Here is a 20621-nt window from a genome sequence, read left to right on the forward strand (position 1 = left end):
ATATTTTAACTAAAACACAGTTGACTAAGTATTCAAATTTAAAAATTAAATTATTTTTTCGAAATTTCGGTCTTATAATAATTATAATAATTTTAATTATTTATCTATGTTTCGAATAGTCGGATGAAGTACAGGTTTATTCCCTATGCTATCTCTAGCTCACGCTCTACGCTCTCTCTCTTCTATCCAAGTTTTGCACCAATTCAAACCTATCCACGTTCTCTACCTTTCCGTATTTTGTATCTGTGCAGTACATTTTGTGCCTATTTTAGTGTATTTTTCAGAGCACGATGTTTTTAACGTCCGAGCGGTATCTCTCAGATACTTAGTCGTTTTTTTGCTGCCGTCGGTTTCGTTGCTGGTGCGGTGCGGTGTTTTTCTGGTCGCAGCTCGGATTTGGATTTGAGAATCAGACTTTCAGGCACTTAAAAAGCCACCATTTTTCCCTGTGATCTTTGTCGGCGAATTAAATTTGCGAGTCCACAAGCGTAAATTGCAAAACGCAAAACTTACTTTCGTCATTTGCGAACACAGCAACCACTCTCTTACCGAAATTCACACGCTCACACTCACAATCGCGCTACGCAGATTGCGAATGCATACGGCGAAAGATACAAATAGAAAAAATCTAAGCAGAAGGAAAATTTTGTTAGTGAAGTGAAGAGGAAGTAGTGGTGACCTGTGCGCGAGTATTTGTGCTTTCACCGTGTGTGTCTCTCTGTTCTAGTGTTTGTGTGAATCCCTCCCCCGTTTTGCAGGCGCAAGAGCGAAGAGCATAGCAGTATAAAGTATCTTGCCATGGGTAAGTTATCTGCCGACACACAGATACTCTCTCTTCTTTTGGGTATGTGTGCGTGTGTGTGTCTGCGCAAAGTTATCGAAAGGGGGTGGTGGGTGGTGCGATAGCAGCATTATGGCATTATCGGCCTTATCGTATCGGGAGTGGTTAAGAAGAGGGAATGGTCTCAGGTGTTCTCTCTCCTGTTCTCCCCGTCCCGTCTCGCGCCCTCTCCCCCACTTGGACCCACCGGTGGGTCGGCCATCAATCAATAACGGTCAGCTGAGAGTTGGATCTCCTCCTCGCCGCTCTCTCACTAACACTGCCCCACTCGCATATGATTGTAGTCCACGTCCACTCCCTATTTTAATTTCTCAGCTGCGACCGAGGCGATGACGTCAGTGTTGTTGTAAGAACAAGTTTCGTGTTTGCTTCTTTATTTCATTTTTCGCCCCAAATTGAGGTGATATCGGAGAAGGAGGAGCGAGAAGCTAAAAACCTGACCGAATAAACCTCAAAGTGCTTGTGCATGCACTGCAATTACACACGATACCGTTAGGGCGTCCCCGCCGTGAGAGACGCTCTCGAATAACCTGTAAACCGTTCGATGTGAATGGGCTCTGGGATTCTTACATTCGCTTTGCTGCCATCTCCGGTTGCCGTTGCAAAGGGCTTTTGTACCGCTATTCGAGACATGTACATACTTGTATTGTCAATGATTAATTACTCATCTACTCCGCTACTGGCCCTAATTGAGTTCATGTGCATACACTGGGGGAAAAACAGGTGTAATGCCTTCCACTTTGTGAGGGAAACATTTTAGATAATTTCTTATGATCATTAAAAATCTCGGTTAACTTGTAATATCCAAAATGTATCATTGCATACTTTTTTGGACCTAAGCTGTTGTTTTGAAATTAATAGAGATCTTTTCAGGAGAATTTAGATTACCTTTTACATTTTATTTTATCAAAATGATATTTTTCTTAATTACTAAAGAGTAATAAGATTTAAAGTCTATGAGACATGAGCCAACATACCTCGATTTATGATAAGTAAAAAATAAATATAAAACAGTTGACTGTTTTTTCCGAGTGGATGTGTTTCGACTACAAGTAGTCGCATGCGTGCCTAAAATGCCTAATTGAGTTGGACTTGTGAGGATGGGGAAGTGGACGTGGACGTCCATGTGGTGGACCCCATAATGTGCAGGCGCTCCTCGTCGAAAAAGGCTTAACAATAGCCATCCGAATCTCCATCTCCGGCTAAGGCGGCTACAACTGCTCGACATGAACTCATGACGAGCGCATTGACTTCCACTGGGTTTCCTTTTTCGTTTGGCTCGTTTGCTCGTGCTCAAATGAAAACGAAAGGGGCGAACGACTCCCCGATCACCACCCCCCCGCTCATTCATTTAGTGGGATTTTTCTCATTTATTTTGTCCGTTGATTTGTTCGTCTCCGTCGTGTATTTCATGGTGTTTCGTAGCGTTTCCCAGGCGGGGTTATATAGGTCAGAGCACTTGCATAGAAAGTGGCATCTCCTCTTATGTCGTGTCCCCCATTCCGCCTCCCCTACCCGCCCATTTTCCACCCCCTCCTCCACCCGTTCACTTGCCTAATTGAATGCTATTTTCGTAGACGCAGCGTCATCAGCTGCATTTGTGTGTGGGGCTGCTCTTTTCACTTTTCGTCTAATAAGCATACAGGAAGCACTTTCAAATCGACCGAAGCACCGAAAACTCTAATCTAACTTTAGGTATATATGTATGTACATATATACATACATATGTTCGATGCGTCAGGTAGCACAGCATAAAAAAACACTTGCAGAGCAATTTAAATTTGATGAGTAATGCGGGAAAGATACAAGCATATATTTATGTATAGCAGCGGTCAAGACATGATGGAAATCTGCCGTGCTATTCGATAACTAGAGAGTTTTGGAATATTTAAATATAAACAGAAATTTCCGCATTATGTTTTATACCTGGTATACCTTCTGTAGTGTAACTTTTGATCAACTATAGCTTAAATTTAATTTTTCATACTTTATGTTGTAAAGTATTATATTTTAAATCTTTATTCTTATTATTTAATTCAATACATAAAAGCTTATAAAATCAGGTATGAAATCTTTAATGAATTTCGGAATTCTACTTTAGTGGCCACAACTGTTGATTTGCTTTGCCAAATATACATTTGTGTATATTATGTTGTTGCTCTTCCAAACTAGAAATGTTTGTGCGTACAAACAGAACCATTCGTGGGTGAACAGTGGGCGTGGAATGCACAAGAGAGCGATGTTTGCTTTCGGTTTTATTTATTGTCTGCCAGCTAGGCTCATTTTAAGGCACGTCGGAGGGGTCGAAGTGGCGTTCCCATCGCGCTCCACCTGTTTCCGCCTGTCGCCTTGACCTGCTTTGTCCTCGACATTATCCTGCTCGCATTCAGTCAAGGATTTGACGCACTGCTCCTGGTGAACTCGCACAACGCGCACTGAGTGCATGTCGTGCCAGTGACGAAGGTCGTTTCTCTCTCTGGCTTTATTGGCTTTCCACTTTTCCAATTCGATTTTTCTTGCACACAAAAAATTAATGTGTAACTATGCAGCTTTAAAGTTCATAGTACTTAAAAACTTTGTATCTTCTGCTCCGAAATCAGTAATCAATATGTGTTTTGACATATAATTAGTAAACTCTGTGGAGATTTGAATAAAACTTTTTAAAGAACTCGTCTCGTTTGAAAAAATAAATACTTTATGTGGCAGAAAATGTAAATATTTAGTAAATATCAATATTATTGTTATATTTATATTTCGAAAGACAGTTTTTGTTGTGTATGGCTATATGTTTCCCGACTTATTGCTGTAAGATCTAGATTAAATTTTCCCCTTTAAGGTTAGGTTCATTCTGGCTTTTTGGGCGCGGCAGAAATTAATTAAAATATTTTCGCTGCCCTGCAGCTTGACCTCTCCACATCGGATCGATGGGGCCGCTGAGGCCTGTTCGAAAAATGCGACTGTAACCTTGGACTTGCCCCCTGGCAGCCGGACGGGTTTTTTTTATTATATATTTTCGGACCGACTTTTCGTATTTCGTATTGTTTGTTTGTATTTCAAATTCGAGCGTGCTCCAGCGCAGCCCAACCAGTTTGTTTGCGGGACGGGCCCAAGTTGTGGCAGATATTCGTAGTCGTACTCGCACAACTCCGGAGCTCGAACCTCGACGATGACATCATCACCGACACTAAAATCGCTCTGCGCAATTACAATAAAATAACACTGAAAATGTGCGCTCAAACTTTTATTGTACTAACTTGGAACCGACGACGACGCCGCTTTGCCGGCTCTCTGTTGCATAAAAATGTAATTTTCGCTGAATTTTTTAGCCAATTATCGGGTGGCTGCTAATGCGGGAAAAAAAGAGCTGAGAACCCAATAAACAAAACGCCAAAATCAATATGCAAATTGCGGAAAAATGTGTGTGATTGCATAATAAACAAGCCGAAAGGCAGGAAAACATAAATGAAATTAATTAAAAGTAGCGAAACACGTACACAAACTTTAAACAAACCCGCACGCATACACTCACGTACCGCTTGCTGGTGACGGAAGTCCACGTTGGTGACGAAAGCCCCTGTATCTGTATCTGCTATAGCGCTCATCATTGTATCTGTATCTGTATCTGTACTATCAGGTCGTGTGTCATTCCCACTGGACCGCTGGCTGTGAAAAATTTCGGTGCCGTCACCGCACAAATAAATATTCATTCTTGAATTTGTGTAGGTAGTTTGTCAGATTGACTTTGCAAAGCAATCGATTAACATACATATATTGAGTAAAGGTATTGGGTTTAATATCAAAACAAACAGTGGGGAGAGCTGATAATGAGCACGGCACTCCCTTGAAATCATGTATTTATAATGGTCAGCTTGGAGGGTCTTTTTATGCATTTTTATTTATGCCAAAGTTCATTGCCCTTTGAACAAGATATCCAATAAACAGACAATGAAATATGTTCCCGCGACTGTAACCTTTATCAAAATATTTTCAGTTCAATCATGAATGAAACTAATGCACTTCTTACAAGATTATGGGCTTAAGATTAGAGTAAACAAACAATCAATAAGCTATATCTTGAGTAATTCTCTTGTATTGTATTACTTGTGGTTCTAACTAAGCATTAGACCTCATATAACCGTTAAAACATAAGATAAAGGCTGGTACCGTTATGCGGCATACGTCACTATTATAAAACAAGTTAACGGCAATCATACACTTGAGCACCGGGCTTATCAATAATTTCTATTTTGGAAGTAACCCAAAAAGGCAACAACTTTAGAACAAATTGTGGAAAAAACAAAAAATTCCAAAAGGCCTGAAAAAACAACAGAGAGATGGAAAAAGTGTTCAGACGGCGCGCTAAATTGTGGTTTGGCTTCTATACATACATATATGTATTTATATACCCTCTTTATACGCTGCAACCGGCTGCTTTTAGCCGTTGTGTGGTTGTGCTGTTGTGCCGTCTATTTAATCAACCGCAGACTGCTGCCGCCGACTGCCTCCGGTGGACAAGAAAGCCGCCAGAACAGATCAACACATCAGTCATGGCCAACAATTAGTTTCGATGCGTTCTGCCGTCATGGTTCTGAGTTCTGTGCTCTGAGTTCTGCGTTCTGGGTCCCCTACATGAAAGTCAACGGAAGACAACGGGTTGCCTGTCTCAAAACATATAAGAATATTATGTGGTAGCCTGTAAGCTAACGCATGATAAATGGATTTGTAGAGTCTGTACATAATTATGTGTCACTTTTCTTTTGGAAAGCTCCTCTGTATGTCAAAATATTATTATCAAAACAATATACCGAAATGTCCAAACAATTTGCTCTTATTGTTGGAGTTTTTTAAAAATGTAAAATCTTTACGAAAATACCCTTTCCCATTTATTGCAAAAAAAGGAAAAATAAACCAGCAAACAAATACCTTGGTCTTGTTAGGACATTGATCAAACAGGTGATAAGGCTTATAATTATCTATATGACTTTTGCTCAAAAAAACTGGATAAAGAAATACTGAAGTGCCTTCCAAGAAATCGCTTTGTTTTCAGCGGTTCTCAAAAGGTTGCAATTTTGACCCTTCTCGCATTCTTGGTAAATTTTTATGAATGCAACTTTTGTTATCTTTGCTGCTGAGTGGGGTTCGTTTTTCGCCCCATTCCACCTTGATGTTTATTTGCAATTTACTGGGATATTTCCCACACTTTATATACTGACATGCATGCAAATGTGGAGGTTCCATGTCAGATCTATTTAACCTGTTCCACACTTGTGTACATTAACGAACGGCAAGCGTGTGTGCTGGTTTTTTATATAAATAAAATATCTGGCGGTAAGTGTGTGCTGCCCTTGGCCTTATCAATGATAAGATTAATTGCTTGCCAGGCGCATGAGTCACACCGGCCTAAGAACGATTTACGGGTATGTCGGGGTGTGTAGAATAGTTGGCCTGCCTGAGACTGTCAATATGGGCAAACAAGTGTGGGGGACGGACACACATGTAACTAATCTTTGTGCCATACGATATACGGATACATATATACAGAACATCCATAGACAGACCGATATAGCGATATACCCTCGCACATTCGGAATGGGGCTGCAAACTGAGAGCGGCCAAACGGGGCAAGGTTGGGGCATTATCGCATCACATGCATATGACATCAGCGCAACACTGCGTATACGTAATCTGGCGATAGCGCTGATTGAATGAATTGGATTGAAAGCGACTGGCCCAAGCTCAACTAACCGGTGATCTCTTGTTTCTCCTCCACCCCCCGCCAACAGGTAAACAAAAAATCTACTGTGCAAAATGCACGAAAAAGTGCTCCGGCGAGGTGCTCCGCGTGGCGGACAACCACTTCCACAAGGCCTGCTTCCAGTGCTGCCAGTGCAAGAAGTCCCTGGCCACCGGCGGATTCTTCACAAAGGACAGCGCCTACTACTGCATACCGGACTACCAGCGGCTGTACGGCACCAAGTGCGCCAATTGCCAGCAGTACGTGGAGGGCGAGGTGGTCAGCACCATGGGCAAGACCTATCACCAGAAGTGCTTCACCTGCTCCAAGTGCAAGCAGCCCTTTAAGTCGGGAAGCAAGGTAAGTCATTGTGTACCTCGAAAAGTAGTCAAGTCATGTAGTCTTCAACTCGATAGCCGTAACGTAAATACGTAATCTCTTTGTTGCCAACAACACTTAACTAGCTTGTTCTATACCAGGTTGCACAGAATTCTCTAGAGATATGAAATCAAATACAAAAGTGCCCTTTATTGAAGATTCAAACACCAAATTTAAAAAATGGCTAATCTCTTTATGGTTAATAAAATTGAATAATTGAAGGTGAAATTGGCCTAACGTTCAAATCGAGTTTAATAAATATTAAGCGGCTTTAATTAATTAAATAAATCTATTAAAATAATTATAATGTAATAATGTAATAAGTTTAGAAAATGTTTAGTCTTAAATAATAAAAGTCAACTCTGCATAGCGCAGAAATATATAAGTTCGAAGCTTGTAGCGTTAAGAAGTACTATAAACACAGCACAAACCCAATACAAGATCGGTTTATACAAGGGCTACAGCAATCTCTAAAGATTGGAAGTCAATATATTTTAGTGAAGAAGCTTAAACGGTGGTTTCAAACCAAATAAAAGTCAAGTTTGGGAAGACATATTTTTCATCAAAAACATTCTAATCCCTTTCACATGCACTTTCAGGTGACCAATACCGGAAAGGAGGTGCTCTGCGAGCAGTGCGTCTCTGGGGCTCCAGTGTCGCCCAGTCGCCAGGCGGTCGGTGGGGGCGTCTCCTCGCCAGCTCCGCCGGCGGAGAGTCCGACGAGGGCCACCGCCCACCAGCAGCATGGAGGTGTTGTCTCGCACAAGGCGCACCTGAAGGAGGACTATGATCCCAATGACTGCGCCGGATGCGGCGAGCTGCTGAAGGAGGGCCAGGCCTTGGTGGCGCTGGACAGGCAGTGGCACGTGTCCTGCTTCCGGTGCAAGGCCTGCCAGGCGGTGCTCAACGGGGAGTACATGGGCAAGGACGCGGTGCCGTACTGCGAGAAGTGCTACCAGAAGGGCTTCGGGGTGAAGTGCGCCTACTGTAGCCGCTTCATCAGCGGCAAGGTGCTGCAGGCGGGCGACAACCACCACTTCCATCCGACCTGTGCCCGCTGCACCAAGTGCGGCGATCCCTTCGGCGACGGCGAGGAGATGTACCTGCAGGGCAGTGCCATCTGGCATCCGCGGTGCGGTCCGGGTCCCTCTGAGTCCGGCATCATCCTGAACGGAGGCGGGGGCAACACCTCGGTGGTCGGAGGAGCCTCCAACGGCAACTTTACGGACACCGAGTGCGACCGGATGAGCTCCAGTGCCCTTAGCGAGATGGTAGGTAGTCGGATCTCCGGGAGGCTAGCGCTCCGAGAAACAGCACGAGAATCCAACACGATCCCGAATTTAAGGCTGCTGAGCTTGCAACTAATTTGAATGCTGCAAAAGTCACAAAAAGAGCACTTACACATCCATTACAAAACAAAACAATTGGTCAGGATGGGTGATATTTCAGACCATTTTCAATACTTCTTTTTACTCTACTTTGATCTGTTAAGCAAAGCTTTTATTAACTGAAAGGCTAGCAATAAAAAATAGAAATATCGCCCATCTAAATTTACCACCCCGTGCACCAATTCACACACACACAAACACATGCAATTTATGATTTTATAATTTCAGTTTTATTGCATTTTAGTTGTTTTTAGCTTGCGTTTTTATTTTTCGTTCGTTTTCAGTACATCCGCTCCAGAACTCCGAGTTTTAATGGTTCACTTTATTCCTCTAGCCGCAAGGTTTGTTTTATGATTTTACTTCTACTTGATTCCCCTTCATTTTTTGCCATCGTTTTGAATATGTACTAAACCTCCAAAGAAAAACACACGGCACTGCATGTAGAACACTTATTTTGAGTTAAGAACTAACTAACTAGATTGTTTGTTACAGCACTATCGAACGGTGAGTCCGGGTCTGATACTCCGGGAGTACGGCCGACCCAATGCCGAGGACATCTCGCGCATCTACACGTACAGCTATCTGACGGATGCGCCGCACTATCTGCGCAAGCCGATCGATCCGTATGACAAGACGCCGCTGTCGCCGCACTTCCACCGGCCATCCTCCTACGCCACCACGGCCAGCAATGCGGGCTCCGTGGCCGGCAGCCGACCGCCGTCGCGTCCCCACTCGCGGACCCGCAGCGCCATGAAGGTCCTGGTCGATGCCATCCGCTCGGAGACGCCCCGGCCCAAGAGCCCGGGCATGAACAACGAGGAGCCCATCGAGCTGTCGCACTATCCGGCCGCCAAGAAGCCGCCGCCGGGCGAGCAGCCCAAGATCGAGCGGGACGACTTCCCCGCTCCGCCGTATCCCTATACGGATCCGGAGCGCCGGCGGCGGTACAGTGACACCTACAAGGGAGTGCCCCCATCGGACGACGAGGACGAGAACGTGGAGAATGGCAAGCAGAATGGCAAGGCCAAGAATGGCGAGGAACAGCAGTGGGTGTTAATAATATCATATTATTATAATTATTATTAAAACTCCACTTCCAACAACAGACGCCTGCAACGCGAAGCCGAGCAGCTGGAGAAGCTCAACTCGGGCATCGGTTCTGCGATCGCTAAGGACCTCAAGGAGCACGCCAAGTACAGGAAGTGGAAGCAGAACAACCTGGATCCTCGTAACGCTTCCAGGACGCCCTCTGCTTCCAAGGAGCCGCTGTACAAATTGAGGTATGTAACTTAGTAGGATACTAGTCCTTTTTATATCAGTAGATTTTGTAATTGTTGGCCTATTAAGAATTGTTTTCTTAGCTTGTGTATTTTGCACTTACTTGCAGTTCATATTTGTTTTAATTTTAGATCGATAAGATTGCAAACACTGTAGATTGCAGTAATTCTTAGGGAATGTGTTTTTTTTATTTTAAGACTCGCAGCTGTTTAATGTATTTAGGTATAACACATCTAACACTAAATATTAAAGTTACGCTAAATGTAGAATAGTTTTGTTAATTTTCTGCCGGGTTAGAAAATATGAAAAATTTTATGTCGGTTTAAAATATGTACATTGGCGTGATCAAAAAAAAAAATAATAATTTTGGGGCACAAAAAATCTATTCGAAGCAGTTAGTCTCAAAGTTTCCATACAAATTTCTCATTTGACACGTGAGCCATCTCGAATTTGTGCAATAAAATATCTCCCATGTTAAACCCAGTCAACTTATTAAAATCGGTTAAAAAGGAGTCGAAATATGGAGAAGTCTACGTCACCTGGATGAAAATAAATTTTTGATCAAAATTAACAGTGCGTATGAGTGATAACGCATTTTTCAACCACTTTTCTTTGGTGTACATTAAATGTACAAATTTGAGCCACCCTAATGTACATTAGTATATTAAATCGTATATTTGAAGATCAATCTTATATTTAAGATTCAATGTGTTTTAAATCAACCAAAGTTATGCAACATAATAATTAATTTTTTTTCATATTTGGCTGTTTGCTGTTTAAAATAAAACAATGAACAATTAGTATATATATTTTATAATACATATATTTAACTTTCATTTTCGGCAATTGCAGATACGAATCGCCCATTGGGGCCTCGCCCTCGCGCAATCTGGACCACCAGAAGCCGTTCTACGAGGACGAGATGTTCGACCGCTCCACAAGCTATCGCGGATCGCTTGGCAAATCGCTGGGAAACGCGCCCAGTTATAATGGTAATCCTCTAACCAGTTTAGCCTAAGTCGCGTTTTTCAGGCGATTCGAGCGATTCGAAACCGATACTATATATAGCCCAATTACGTTTATAGCCATACATTCCTACCGATCGCCGCCCAAGCCCGGATACGGATTCAAAACGACGACTCTGCCCTATATACGCAATGGCTACAGCTCCGTAAGTGCTGCCTGTTGCTTTCGATCGCATAGATCAGATCCTCTCGGTGCCGGGCTGTCGGTTGTGTATTGTAGCTTACCCACTACCACTCGAACCCATATGTAGTCCAAAATAGTTATAACTCGATCTGTTGCTGACGGTGTTCGTTTGTCTTTCTCTCACCTTTTAATGCTGCCACTGCTCACTTGGATGAACTAACAATATATCAACTGGTTGGTCTGCTGCTTCATTGTGTGTCTTAATCCTACCTACCCTTCCTGTGCTACCCAAACGAATCTATGTGTATGCCATTGTTGCCCTAACACACCATCCCAAAAACAACCCACATATTAACACCCATCCACACTGACTAAACGTGAACTCAAACATTTGCATCATGAACATCAACATCACTTGAACACCATCTACTCTGCTCAGTGGTGAGTGCGCTGCGCCATGTGCCCAAACCAGGATACGGCCTAGCACCACGCTCCCACACATTCAGCTCCACCACATCCGCTGCGACCACGATGCATGGTGCCACTGTAAGACCGCTTTTGTTGTTGTTATGCCGTAGAGTCCTTTGAATCCCTTTTTTCGGTTAAATGCTTGTTAGTGCCACCTGTTACTTTGCACTGGTTTTTGGTTGATTTTGGTTAATTTGCATGTGACTCGTAAATGCTAGAACCGATTACTAAAAGGATGTCCTTTCTTAAACAGGACTTCTCTTATGGAGGACTTGGCGACAAAACCCACAGCACAGATTTGAGCTGCGGCAAATCGGAGGGTGAGTTAAAGCCTCCTTTTATATCCTGGATATCCTGCTAATATGATCCGTTTGCAGTATCTGTGGACTCGATCACCGAGGGCGATAGACGCGCCCTAATGGGCGGCGACCTACACGCCTCGAGCACTTACTCTGGAGCCCTCTCCTACCACTATCCGCAGGCCGGACTCATCCGTCGCAGTCTGCCCAACATGGCACACTCGATGCTGGTGCACGAACCGGCCAAGATCTATCCCTATCACCTACTGCTAATCACAAACTATCGTCTGCCTTCGGACGTTGATCGCTGTAACCTGGAGGTAGGTTGTAAAAGGCTTAACAAAAATCACAGAAATATATAGAGATTTGAAAAAAAATACACTGAATTGCCATTATCCATCAGTAAAATTAAAATTAAATTTTTTAATCAAAAAATCAATCACTTAAAATCGACAAACAAAAATAAAACAAACGCTATATTGATAACCTTTGGTCAACCTATCCATTTCATTAAAGATTTTGAAATTTTGTAATTATTATAATATTCTTTAAAAAAAAAAATAATTTTTATTTTTATTGTATTTCGATAAAAAAAATTATCAAATGTCATTATTTCGGAATCTAATTTTATTTGTATTTTGTTTTGGTCTTTAAAATGACCATTGTTCTTAAAGGGTATAATTAAAATCAAAAAGTAGTCAGTTTTGTGATTTTTTAAATAATGAAGTACCGTTGAGGGTTTCAAATCTTTGAAATTTTCTTGGACACCCCCGTTTATATTACGCAATTGGAAACTAATTAACCATTTAATTGCAGCGTCATCTGTCGGACATCGAGTTCGAGCACATCTTGCAGTGCGCCAGGTCGGAATTCTATAGGCTTCCTCAGTGGCGGCGCAACGAGCTGAAGCGGCGGGTGAAGCTCTTCTAAGGGCCGCCGGATTCGAGGATAGCTATCCAAGTGGAGGCTGTTTGCGACGAAACCAAAAGAATTCAACTTACCTTAACAACAGATGGTTATTACATATATGGACAAGATGAAAAACAATATAAAATGAAAACGAAATGGGAAACTATGCTAATTTCACAGCCAGTTTTGAAACACGCTTTAAATAGTTGATGCAAGTGAAACCAACTAAACTAAATTTAAATACATAGTTACATTTACAGTGCGGAGCAGCTAGCGGGCAGCTCCTGTTTATTTTTTTAAGAATTAGTTGCGCTAACGCAAAATTGTAACTGAAAACGATATGAAAGGAACAGAAAATCCCAATAAAAACGAAGTGTATACAGATTTAAATTAGTTAAACAATGCATGTCCGGCATGAAAGCTTTTTATACGCAGTGCAAAGTATATATAACGCAAAAATAAACTGGACTTTTTTCTAAATTACACTTTAATTCAATCATGTTAACCGGCTTATGAACCGAGAAATGCATCAAAGAATGAGAAATTAATGTACCTACAGAAAAATCACACAGCAAAAAGCGAAACGTTAGATGTGTGGCATCAAATTTACGCTAAAACATAATGCAAGTTTTATTTATTACTAAATATTTTATTTATTTATTTAAATAGAATATGTCAAAGAATAAACCAGAGATAATAAAACAGGACAAAAGTAATGTCAACGTGTTTACAATTATTCAAACATTTCGAGAATGGTGATTATAAAGTTGCTTAATCATAGATGATGTTTGCCTTCTTCATCGAATCGACAAAGGCTAATAGATATTAGATGGCTTTCTTTATGAAGGAAGTTCTATGGAATGTTTATCTTATTTCTAAGCAGTAGATTGCTAAATTATGGCTACTTTCACTCCAAACTTTGTCGAATCGCTGAAGAACTACCATCTAGGTTTTAATTCGGTGTGTTTTGAGTTCGGGACGCAATTTGTGACTGGAATGTAAAGTTCACAGAATAAATACGTAAATATTGAACTAGATTTCACAGAGCATCGAGATTATCTATATTGCACCATTAATATTGCACTAGTTTTGCTTGTGCAGAGCCTCGTCGGTTCGCAAACCAAAGGTGAGTTGCGTTTTCATCACCGCCAGACTGCTGCCGATGATTTTCTTGTGGTAGATCTGCCGCGTAACGAATCCAAAGTCATCGTAGAAGTCACGCTCGCTTTCCTGCCACTCGGAGATGGTGCATTCCAGCGATGCATAGCCCCCACCAATGCAGTTCTGGACCACTAGCTTTATCATGGGATCCATGATCGTCTGACAGGGGTAGTTGGGATCGATGGCAAAGCGATAGATCCAGGCAGCATTGTAAACGGCATGGTGATTTTTAACACTAATGGCGGCCACAATCCGGCGGCGGAATTTCCTTTTATAGGCCTCGTCATAAGGGCAATTCTCGATGAAGATCTAGTAGCTGGCTTCTTTGGGTGAGCAGCGGAAAATGAAGGGCTCGTAGCACTCGGCCACCAGGGATTGCGAAGGTTTGGTCTGAAAATTGGCCACAGTAATCTACGGATCCCAGCTCTAGGATGGATCAGCTCTTACCCTCATCAGCTCCATTGCCTTGGAATAGAACGAGAAATACGTGCCGGTGAAGAGGCAGAAAATACAAGCGGGCACGGTGAGGGCGCAGAAAAGCAGGGGCACTCCCAGAAATATGAAGAATATGGCCCAGGTAATAACTATGAACTGCAGAGTGATCTGAAATAGAAACATAACACAATTAAAATGTGATTTGGGTGACGATTACCACCGATCCGATGAAGATAAGTCACGCAGCCTCACCTCTCGAAAGCAATAGACGAAAAATGACTTGTTGGAGAACGACATAATGTAGTCTCGCACCAGCTCCTGGCACTTGAGCTCGTCATCTTGCGTATAGTTGCGTATAACAATAAATGGCTGCATTAATGTATTATTAAAAGCTTAGATTAGCCAAACAAAATAAAAATAAAAACACTGCCCAATCAGTGTGTCCAAAGCGATGCAAAATACCACAAAAGTTGCGGCAGCACAGCTGTTGTAAAGGCGTTGCCAGACCATCAAAGAATCGAAACAGCGCTGTTAGTGATGATAAAGTGAGGTGAAAAATCGCAACTAGTTGTTTTATATGTACAATTTTCGTTAGCTTTTTTTATATATTAGAAAATTTAAGTTATTTAATTACTGTAGCAGTATAAAAAGAAATTATTTTATTTTTCAATGCTGTTCAAAGTTTTGCATTTTGTGAGCCCAATCGGTCGTGCTACGTCGTGAGCCTGTGCTGTCACGCTGCCATCTCCCATGCCAAACACTTTGACTTCGATCTGGCACTTTTTCTCATGACGTGTCGGCGAGCCTAACTTTGTTAAACAACCAGACAGCAAAGTCACAGCAAATAGTCGAAAATGCGCGACCAATTCATCAGCCTGGCCCTGCTGCTGTGCGCCCTGCACAGCGCCTGCGGCCTATACTTCCACATATCGGAGACGGAGCGCAAGTGCTTCATCGAGGAGGTTCCGGATGAGACGACCGTGATTGGTAAGCCAGCGCCTAGTGCCAACTTGGTAGTTTGCTAACCCAACTTCCGCTACCTCTGCTCCGTAGTCAACTACAAGGTGGAACTGTACGATCCGCGCTCCAACGGCTTCATGCCATCGTCCCCCGGCATCGGGATGCATGTGGAGGTGCGCGACAGCGACGACAAGATCGTCCTGTCCCGCGTTTACAGCTCCCAGGGCCGCATCTCGTTCACATCGCACACGCCCGGCGAGCACGTCATCTGCATGTACTCCAACAGCACTGCCTGGTTCAGCGGCGCCCAGCTGCGCGTCCACCTGGACATCCAGGTGGGCGAGCACGCCATCGACTACGCCAATGTGGCGCAGAAGGAGAAGCTGACCGAGCTGCAGCTGCGCATTCGCCAGCTGCTCGACCAGGTGGAGCAGATCACCAAGGAGCAGAACTACCAGCGCTACCGCGAGGAGCGTTTCCGCCACACCAGCGAGAGCACCAACTCCCGCGTGCTCTGGTGGTCGCTGGCCCAGACCGTCGTCTTGGTGTGCATGGGCTTCTGGCAAATGCGCCACCTGAAGAGTTTCTTCGAGGCCAAGAAGCTGGTGTGAGGTGCTTCCGGGCTAGAGCATCATCAGCACCACTGCCTGCGGCCTCATTGTTTTGGTGTTTCCCCTCATTTGGCAGGAGTTGCGAATTTCATCGATGGATCGTCACCAGCCAGCCACAGGCCTCGACTCTAAGCACGTTTAGTTTTAATTTCTTGTGCGTAATTTAATAAAATCCATTGTACAAAAAGAGCCGATGGAGCACAGTGCTGCACCCCCACATCCTATCTCCGCTGGGTCAGACAGCCAGTCAGCTGAGCCCGGTCCCGTGACTTAGTTTGCCTCGCCGAGCGTGGCTTGCTCTTATCGGCAGCATCTGGCAGATAACCTGTGGCGTTGGCGTTAACTCCCTAGTTTTAAGCTCGCGCTGCATCGTGACTGCAGCAGACGGCAGAGGCTGCCCTTTATCTCATTGTTTGTTCTGGCGGAGAGCAGTCGTTAGTAGCTCTTGGACCGCCCTGTGCAGCGGTCGTCAGTCACGGCACAGTCACCAATCCATCGGCCAAACAATAAAGCGCGTTGTGGCCCAACAAACGCAACCACCGACGACCCACAAAAGCCGCAACTCTGTAACCCGATCCAGTCCGAAGCGCTTTCGAGTCAACAACTGGCCCAGGTCTCTGCTCCCTCTCCGGTTCAGTTCGTTCACGTCGGATTAGCCGTGCAGTGCAGGCTGTCGAAAATGTTTCGCGCTACGGAAATCGGCAGCGAAGAAAGTGAGTCTGAGGGCAGATAAGATAAGATCTTCAGGTAATCCCCGTCACCTCCACCTCTCTCTGTTTACATGTAGCCCTGCCAGCTCTGGCGGAGCTCACCCAGGTGAGTTATGAAGCGGAGGCACGGGACATCGAGTGGGGCGGCTGGAGAGGAGAACGGGTCCAGTTGAAGAGGCCTCATCGCAACTCCTTGCCCAACTATGGCTTTGCTCCACCGCCCATCCGCATGGAGTACAAGTATCCACGCGCTGTCTTTTTCGTTCTGGCTACAAAGTTCTTCGAAGCTTTTGCGGCCAACGGCATACGCAGTAAGTTTTAAGGGTTTGATCCAAAAACCTAGTATTTGGTTCAGTATGGGTACAATTATTCGGCTTTGTCTGGTCGAAAAATTCCAAAATAAAACAGGCTTATCAGCGGAACAGAAATACAAACACTGGGTGGTATTATTGCCAGTCATAAGGCCTGAGATGCATTTCATTAGAGGTATAGATAAGATGCAAGATGAGGCATTCGCCAACGATTTCAGGCTGGAACCGGCAGGGGATTGGGATGATCAAGATTTAAATTGTATTCCTATTTCGGTAAACAATTATTTTACATACAAATGTTTACTAATTAGGCTTCGAAAGAAGATTTTAAAAAATGTATGTTAGTTTTTAGAAGTATTGAACTTTTGTTCATTAGTATACATTCAAATCCTGTATTTCAAAAATAGTCTTCTCTTCTATCAGTTAAGGGAATCCTTGATAGTTGGCTTATTTATGTATTTTAATTGTGATAACTAAAGTACTGTGTTGGAATAATTTTAAGTGACATTTTCGCCTACCCAAAAGAAAGTTCTCTTTGCATAGAGTATCTCAAAAATGTTTCCGACGAGGTCTCGATTGCGTCGGCCTTCATTTCATGGTCAAGAAATCGAGATTGATTGCAGCTCGACACCCGATTATGCATTATTTAATTCGATTCCAGCCGTTCTCGCCCTCTATCTGCGCGACGATCTCAACTTCACCGAGAGTTTCTCCACGGTGGTGCTGCACATCTTCAACTTCTTTGGCCAGTTCTGCCCCATATTTGGGGCCATCCTGGCGGACAGTTATATGGGCAACGTGCGCACGATCTCGGGCTTTAGTTTCATCTATGCCTTCGGATGGCTACTGCTCACACTGACATCCCTGCCCGCCATGGGAGTCCCCATGGTGTGAGTACACGCAAGTGCCAATTAAAGGATTTAATTGATCCCAGTTTCTCCTCTTAGCCTGCTCGTTTCCATCGCCTTGCTATTTATTGCCGTGGGAAACGGTTCCATCCGGGCCTGCATCACGTCACTGGGTGCGCTGCAGTTCAAGCTGCCGGAGCAAAGCGTCCACCTGGCCGATTACTTCTCCTTCTACTACTTCGTCTGTTATTTCGGCATCTTTCTGAGCAAGATCCTGCCACCACTGGTGAGGGCCAACACACAGTGCTTTGACAAGGCGGAATGCTATCCGGCCGTATTCGGCACCCTGGGCTGTGCATTCTTGATGGCTTGGTGTAAGTAACCATTGGTTTCCATTAATAATTTCCATCTAATTTGTATCCATTCGTGGTACTAGTCATCTTTCTTGTAGGAAAATTCTTCTATAAATCCGAAAAACTGGCAGATGACAATATACTCTTCAAGTTCTGTGGCTGCATTAAGACGGCTCTGGTGGAGAAGTGGCGACGTCGAAAGTCCTCCAAGCGCTCCAGCTACTGGCTCCACAATGCAGTAGGTGCCTACGATGAGGGATTCGTCAGCGATGTGTATCGTGTTATAAGGGTAAGCTATTATTTTATAAGTCTGCTTCAAATAATTTAAATTTTCCTTATAGATATCCAAGCTTTTCATCCCGCTGCCCTTTTACTTTGCTCTGCTGGCGCAACAGGACTCCAGCTGGACCTTCCAGGCCACCCAGATGAACACTACCATACTGGGCGTGACCATACAGCCGGATCAGGCCAAGGCAGTGGGCCCCATCTTCCTGTTCATGCTCATCCCCCTGTGGCAGTACGTTTCGGTGCCCCTGCTACGTCGCTTCTTCAACTGGGAGCTGCAGCCACTCCACAGCGTGACAGTGGGTGGGATTTGCTCCGCCGGCGCCTTCTTCTGTGCGGGAGCTGTGCAGGAACGCATAAAGGTGAGTGATAAACAACAGGATATGTCACCTGTCGCTTGCCCAACCCATCTCGTAGAGTTCCCCCCTCCAAACAGTGAATATTGCCTGGCAGCTGCCGCAGTTTCTGCTGCTGATGATGGGCGAACTGCTGCTTTCCATTCCGGGTCTCCAGTTCGCTTTCACTCAAGCGCCGATCTCCATGAAGTCTGTGGTCACGGCTGCTTGGTTCCTGAACAACGCCTTCGGGAATCTCATCGTGGTCCTGGTCACCGAGCTGGGCTTGCTGAGCTCCCAGATGGCCGAGTACTTCTTCTACGCCGTTGTCATGCTGGTGTGCATCATTCTCTACGCCTTGCTGGCCTTCGACTACACGCTCCAGGAGCGCAAAGGAGGTCTGTATGTGAGGGGCTTGGACAGCGATCCGGACGAGCGGGATGTGCCTAGCACCAGCCGCAGCAGCAGCATCTAAAAGAGATTCTATTCTGTAGTATTCCCATTGCACTTGTAATTTATTGATACACGCACACAGGCAAACACGCATTTAACTGAAAATAAACAAAAGCTAAGCAACCAGTGGTTGAATCAGTCGATGATCTTGAACATATACTGCAGCTCCAAGTTGGTGTCATCCGGCAGATCCGTGCAGTGGACGGCGTTCTGCACCTTGGACTTCCCAAACTTGGCACGCAGTGTGTGTGGTCGTAGCAGCTTGGCAATCTCCGGATCCATTGGTCCGCAGAAGTTGCGGAACTCCTGATGGGCCTTCAACTCAGGATTGGCGCAGGCGATCTCCATGCACATGCACACCCCGCTGGCCAGCTGGGCCACCATGGGTATATACTCGGGCAGGACGCCGCGGTAAACCTCGTAGAACTCCTCGCAGTTGACGCGGGCCATCAGGATCATACGCATGGCCGTCAAACGAAAACCGTTGGCCAAAATCTCACCGATAATGTCGCCCAGCAGGCCGTCCTTGATGCTGTGCGGCTTAATGATGGCCAGTGTGGTGTTCTTGAACACACACTCCTTGATGACGCTGTGCCTCGCCTCGAAGAAGAACTTGAGGTCCATGTCAACGTCATCGTCGTTGTCAGAGTAGTAGAAACCGAAGCGGATCTCCTCGCTCTCCAGCAGCTCCTCCAAGCTGGGCGACAGCTTCACACTGGAGTCCTGTGCCTCCAGTTCGGAGTTCTTGTATCGAGCGCACGCCTTGATGGTCTCCACCACGTTGTCGCCAATCAGCTCCAGGCTAATGCCAGGACCCGCCAGCAACTCGTTCATCAGCACTCTAGAATTCAGTGGTTTAGATACTTTCTTTGGGGCTACGCCTTACTCACGATGAGGAGACATCCGTCTTGTCCTTGCCGGACAGAAACTGAGTGACCATCTTGGGAGTGAACTGAACCATCATGCCCTGGTTTATGTTGATCTTGTTCTCGATCAGCGTTTTGATAAACCTGCCCAGATGCTTGGTCCACATATTGTTCTTGAGCAGAACGAAGCCCCTGGATGCGATAAAAATTACGGATTAATGAGAGGAAGTCTGGCGGTGATTGTCCCTACTTTTTGCGGTATCTGGCCAGGTTGGAGCGCGTCGTGTCGTCGGCATAGTCCACTATATCGAACTGCCGGCCAAACACATTGATTTTGGAGCCCACGAAGAAGTCACGCTGCGTCAGTTCCGGGATCTTGGTGCGCCGCAGGAAGGTGCGCTTGTTTCGCTGGTCAAACTGGGCATACGTAGCATTATCTAGATAGTCTGCTATCAGAGATTAGCTACTAATCCTCACCACTTCCACTGCCTTGTCGGACACATAGTAGGTTATCAAGAAGGTCCTGATGATTCCCGCCTCCGCGTGGTACCACTCGGCCACGAAGGCCAGACGCCGCTCACTCGCCGGAATCGCAGCGGGTTTCATTGCTAGGATTGTGGTTCTGGCTTTATTGTTGTTTTCCGTTTGATCACTTGACAGTAAAGTACTTTATTTTGAGTGAAAACTGTTTGTTTACTTCGCATTTTCAAGTTTGCTTCTTCTTTCCCGCGTTGTCACAGCAACAGAGTTGCCAGCACAATGCAAAACTCATGATATGGGCGCGGTATTTGAAAAATGTATAACGGCATGTTTGTTTTCTTAGATCAAAAGGAGACCGCCCTTTAATAC

The 20621-nt window shown here is 44.7% G+C and overlaps 5 protein-coding genes and 1 long non-coding RNA gene across 11 annotated transcripts; 3 read left to right on the top strand and 3 right to left on the bottom strand.

Annotated features, from left to right (window-relative positions):
- The first annotated feature begins 316 nt into the window (after positions 1 to 316).
- Positions 317 to 13160, top strand: LOC108139244 (actin-binding LIM protein 2). 6 transcript variants are annotated; one of them, XM_017261921.2, is made up of 11 exons: positions 317 to 802; positions 6625 to 6935; positions 7553 to 8224; positions 8626 to 8682; positions 8834 to 9387; positions 9448 to 9621; positions 10472 to 10611; positions 11208 to 11314; positions 11490 to 11556; positions 11614 to 11855; positions 12352 to 13160. In XM_017261921.2, the coding sequence occupies exons 1-11, from the start codon at positions 799 to 801 to the stop codon at positions 12463 to 12465; spliced, it is 2442 nt and encodes an 813-aa protein (XP_017117410.1). In that variant the 5' UTR covers positions 317 to 798; the 3' UTR covers positions 12466 to 13160. The 6 variants fall into 6 exon arrangements, with proteins under 6 accessions (XP_017117410.1, XP_017117406.1, XP_017117408.1 ...); XM_017261917.2 differs by lacking the exons at positions 317 to 802; positions 11208 to 11314 and adding exons at positions 6290 to 6467; positions 10705 to 10790; XM_017261916.2 differs by lacking the exon at positions 317 to 802 and adding an exon at positions 6334 to 6467.
- On the bottom strand, positions 2845 to 6262 carry LOC108139247. Its single transcript, XR_001774162.2, has 2 exons — positions 4375 to 6262; positions 2845 to 3477 (listed from the first exon to the last, which is right to left on the bottom strand). It is a non-coding gene; the product is annotated as an uncharacterized LOC108139247 (long non-coding RNA).
- LOC108139245 lies at positions 13100 to 14493 on the bottom strand. Its single transcript, XM_017261922.2, is given in 3 exon segments — positions 13100 to 13995; positions 14053 to 14208; positions 14293 to 14493. Coding segments are annotated over 3 exon segments (747 nt in total). The 5' UTR covers positions 14416 to 14493; the 3' UTR covers positions 13100 to 13527.
- Positions 14494 to 14798: 305 nt separating this feature from the next.
- Positions 14799 to 15800, top strand: LOC108139123 (transmembrane emp24 domain-containing protein eca). Its single transcript, XM_017261735.2, has 2 exons — positions 14799 to 15027; positions 15094 to 15800. Exons 1-2 carry the CDS (start codon positions 14895 to 14897, stop codon positions 15609 to 15611), a joined length of 651 nt encoding a protein of 216 aa, XP_017117224.1. The 5' UTR covers positions 14799 to 14894; the 3' UTR covers positions 15612 to 15800.
- Positions 15801 to 15998: 198 nt separating this feature from the next.
- LOC108139321 (peptide transporter family 1) lies at positions 15999 to 19044 on the top strand. Its single transcript, XM_017262029.2, has 7 exons — positions 15999 to 16324; positions 16399 to 16632; positions 17294 to 17522; positions 17580 to 17854; positions 17917 to 18122; positions 18175 to 18480; positions 18536 to 19044. Exons 1-7 carry the CDS (start codon positions 16291 to 16293, stop codon positions 18926 to 18928), a joined length of 1677 nt encoding a protein of 558 aa, XP_017117518.1. The 5' UTR covers positions 15999 to 16290; the 3' UTR covers positions 18929 to 19044.
- Positions 18950 to 20495, bottom strand: LOC108139322 (nucleoside diphosphate kinase 7). The gene is made up of 4 exons (XM_017262031.2): positions 20250 to 20495; positions 20023 to 20189; positions 19797 to 19964; positions 18950 to 19747 (listed from the first exon to the last, which is right to left on the bottom strand). Exons 1-4 carry the CDS (start codon positions 20376 to 20378, stop codon positions 19042 to 19044), a joined length of 1170 nt encoding a protein of 389 aa, XP_017117520.1. The 5' UTR covers positions 20379 to 20495; the 3' UTR covers positions 18950 to 19041.
- Positions 20496 to 20621: the final 126 nt, after the last annotated feature.

The sequence above is a fragment of the Drosophila elegans genome, unplaced genomic scaffold (assembly GCF_018152505.1).
Source record: "Drosophila elegans isolate 14027-0461.03 unplaced genomic scaffold, ASM1815250v1 contig_476, whole genome shotgun sequence".
NCBI lineage: Eukaryota > Metazoa > Arthropoda > Insecta > Diptera > Drosophilidae > Drosophila > Drosophila elegans.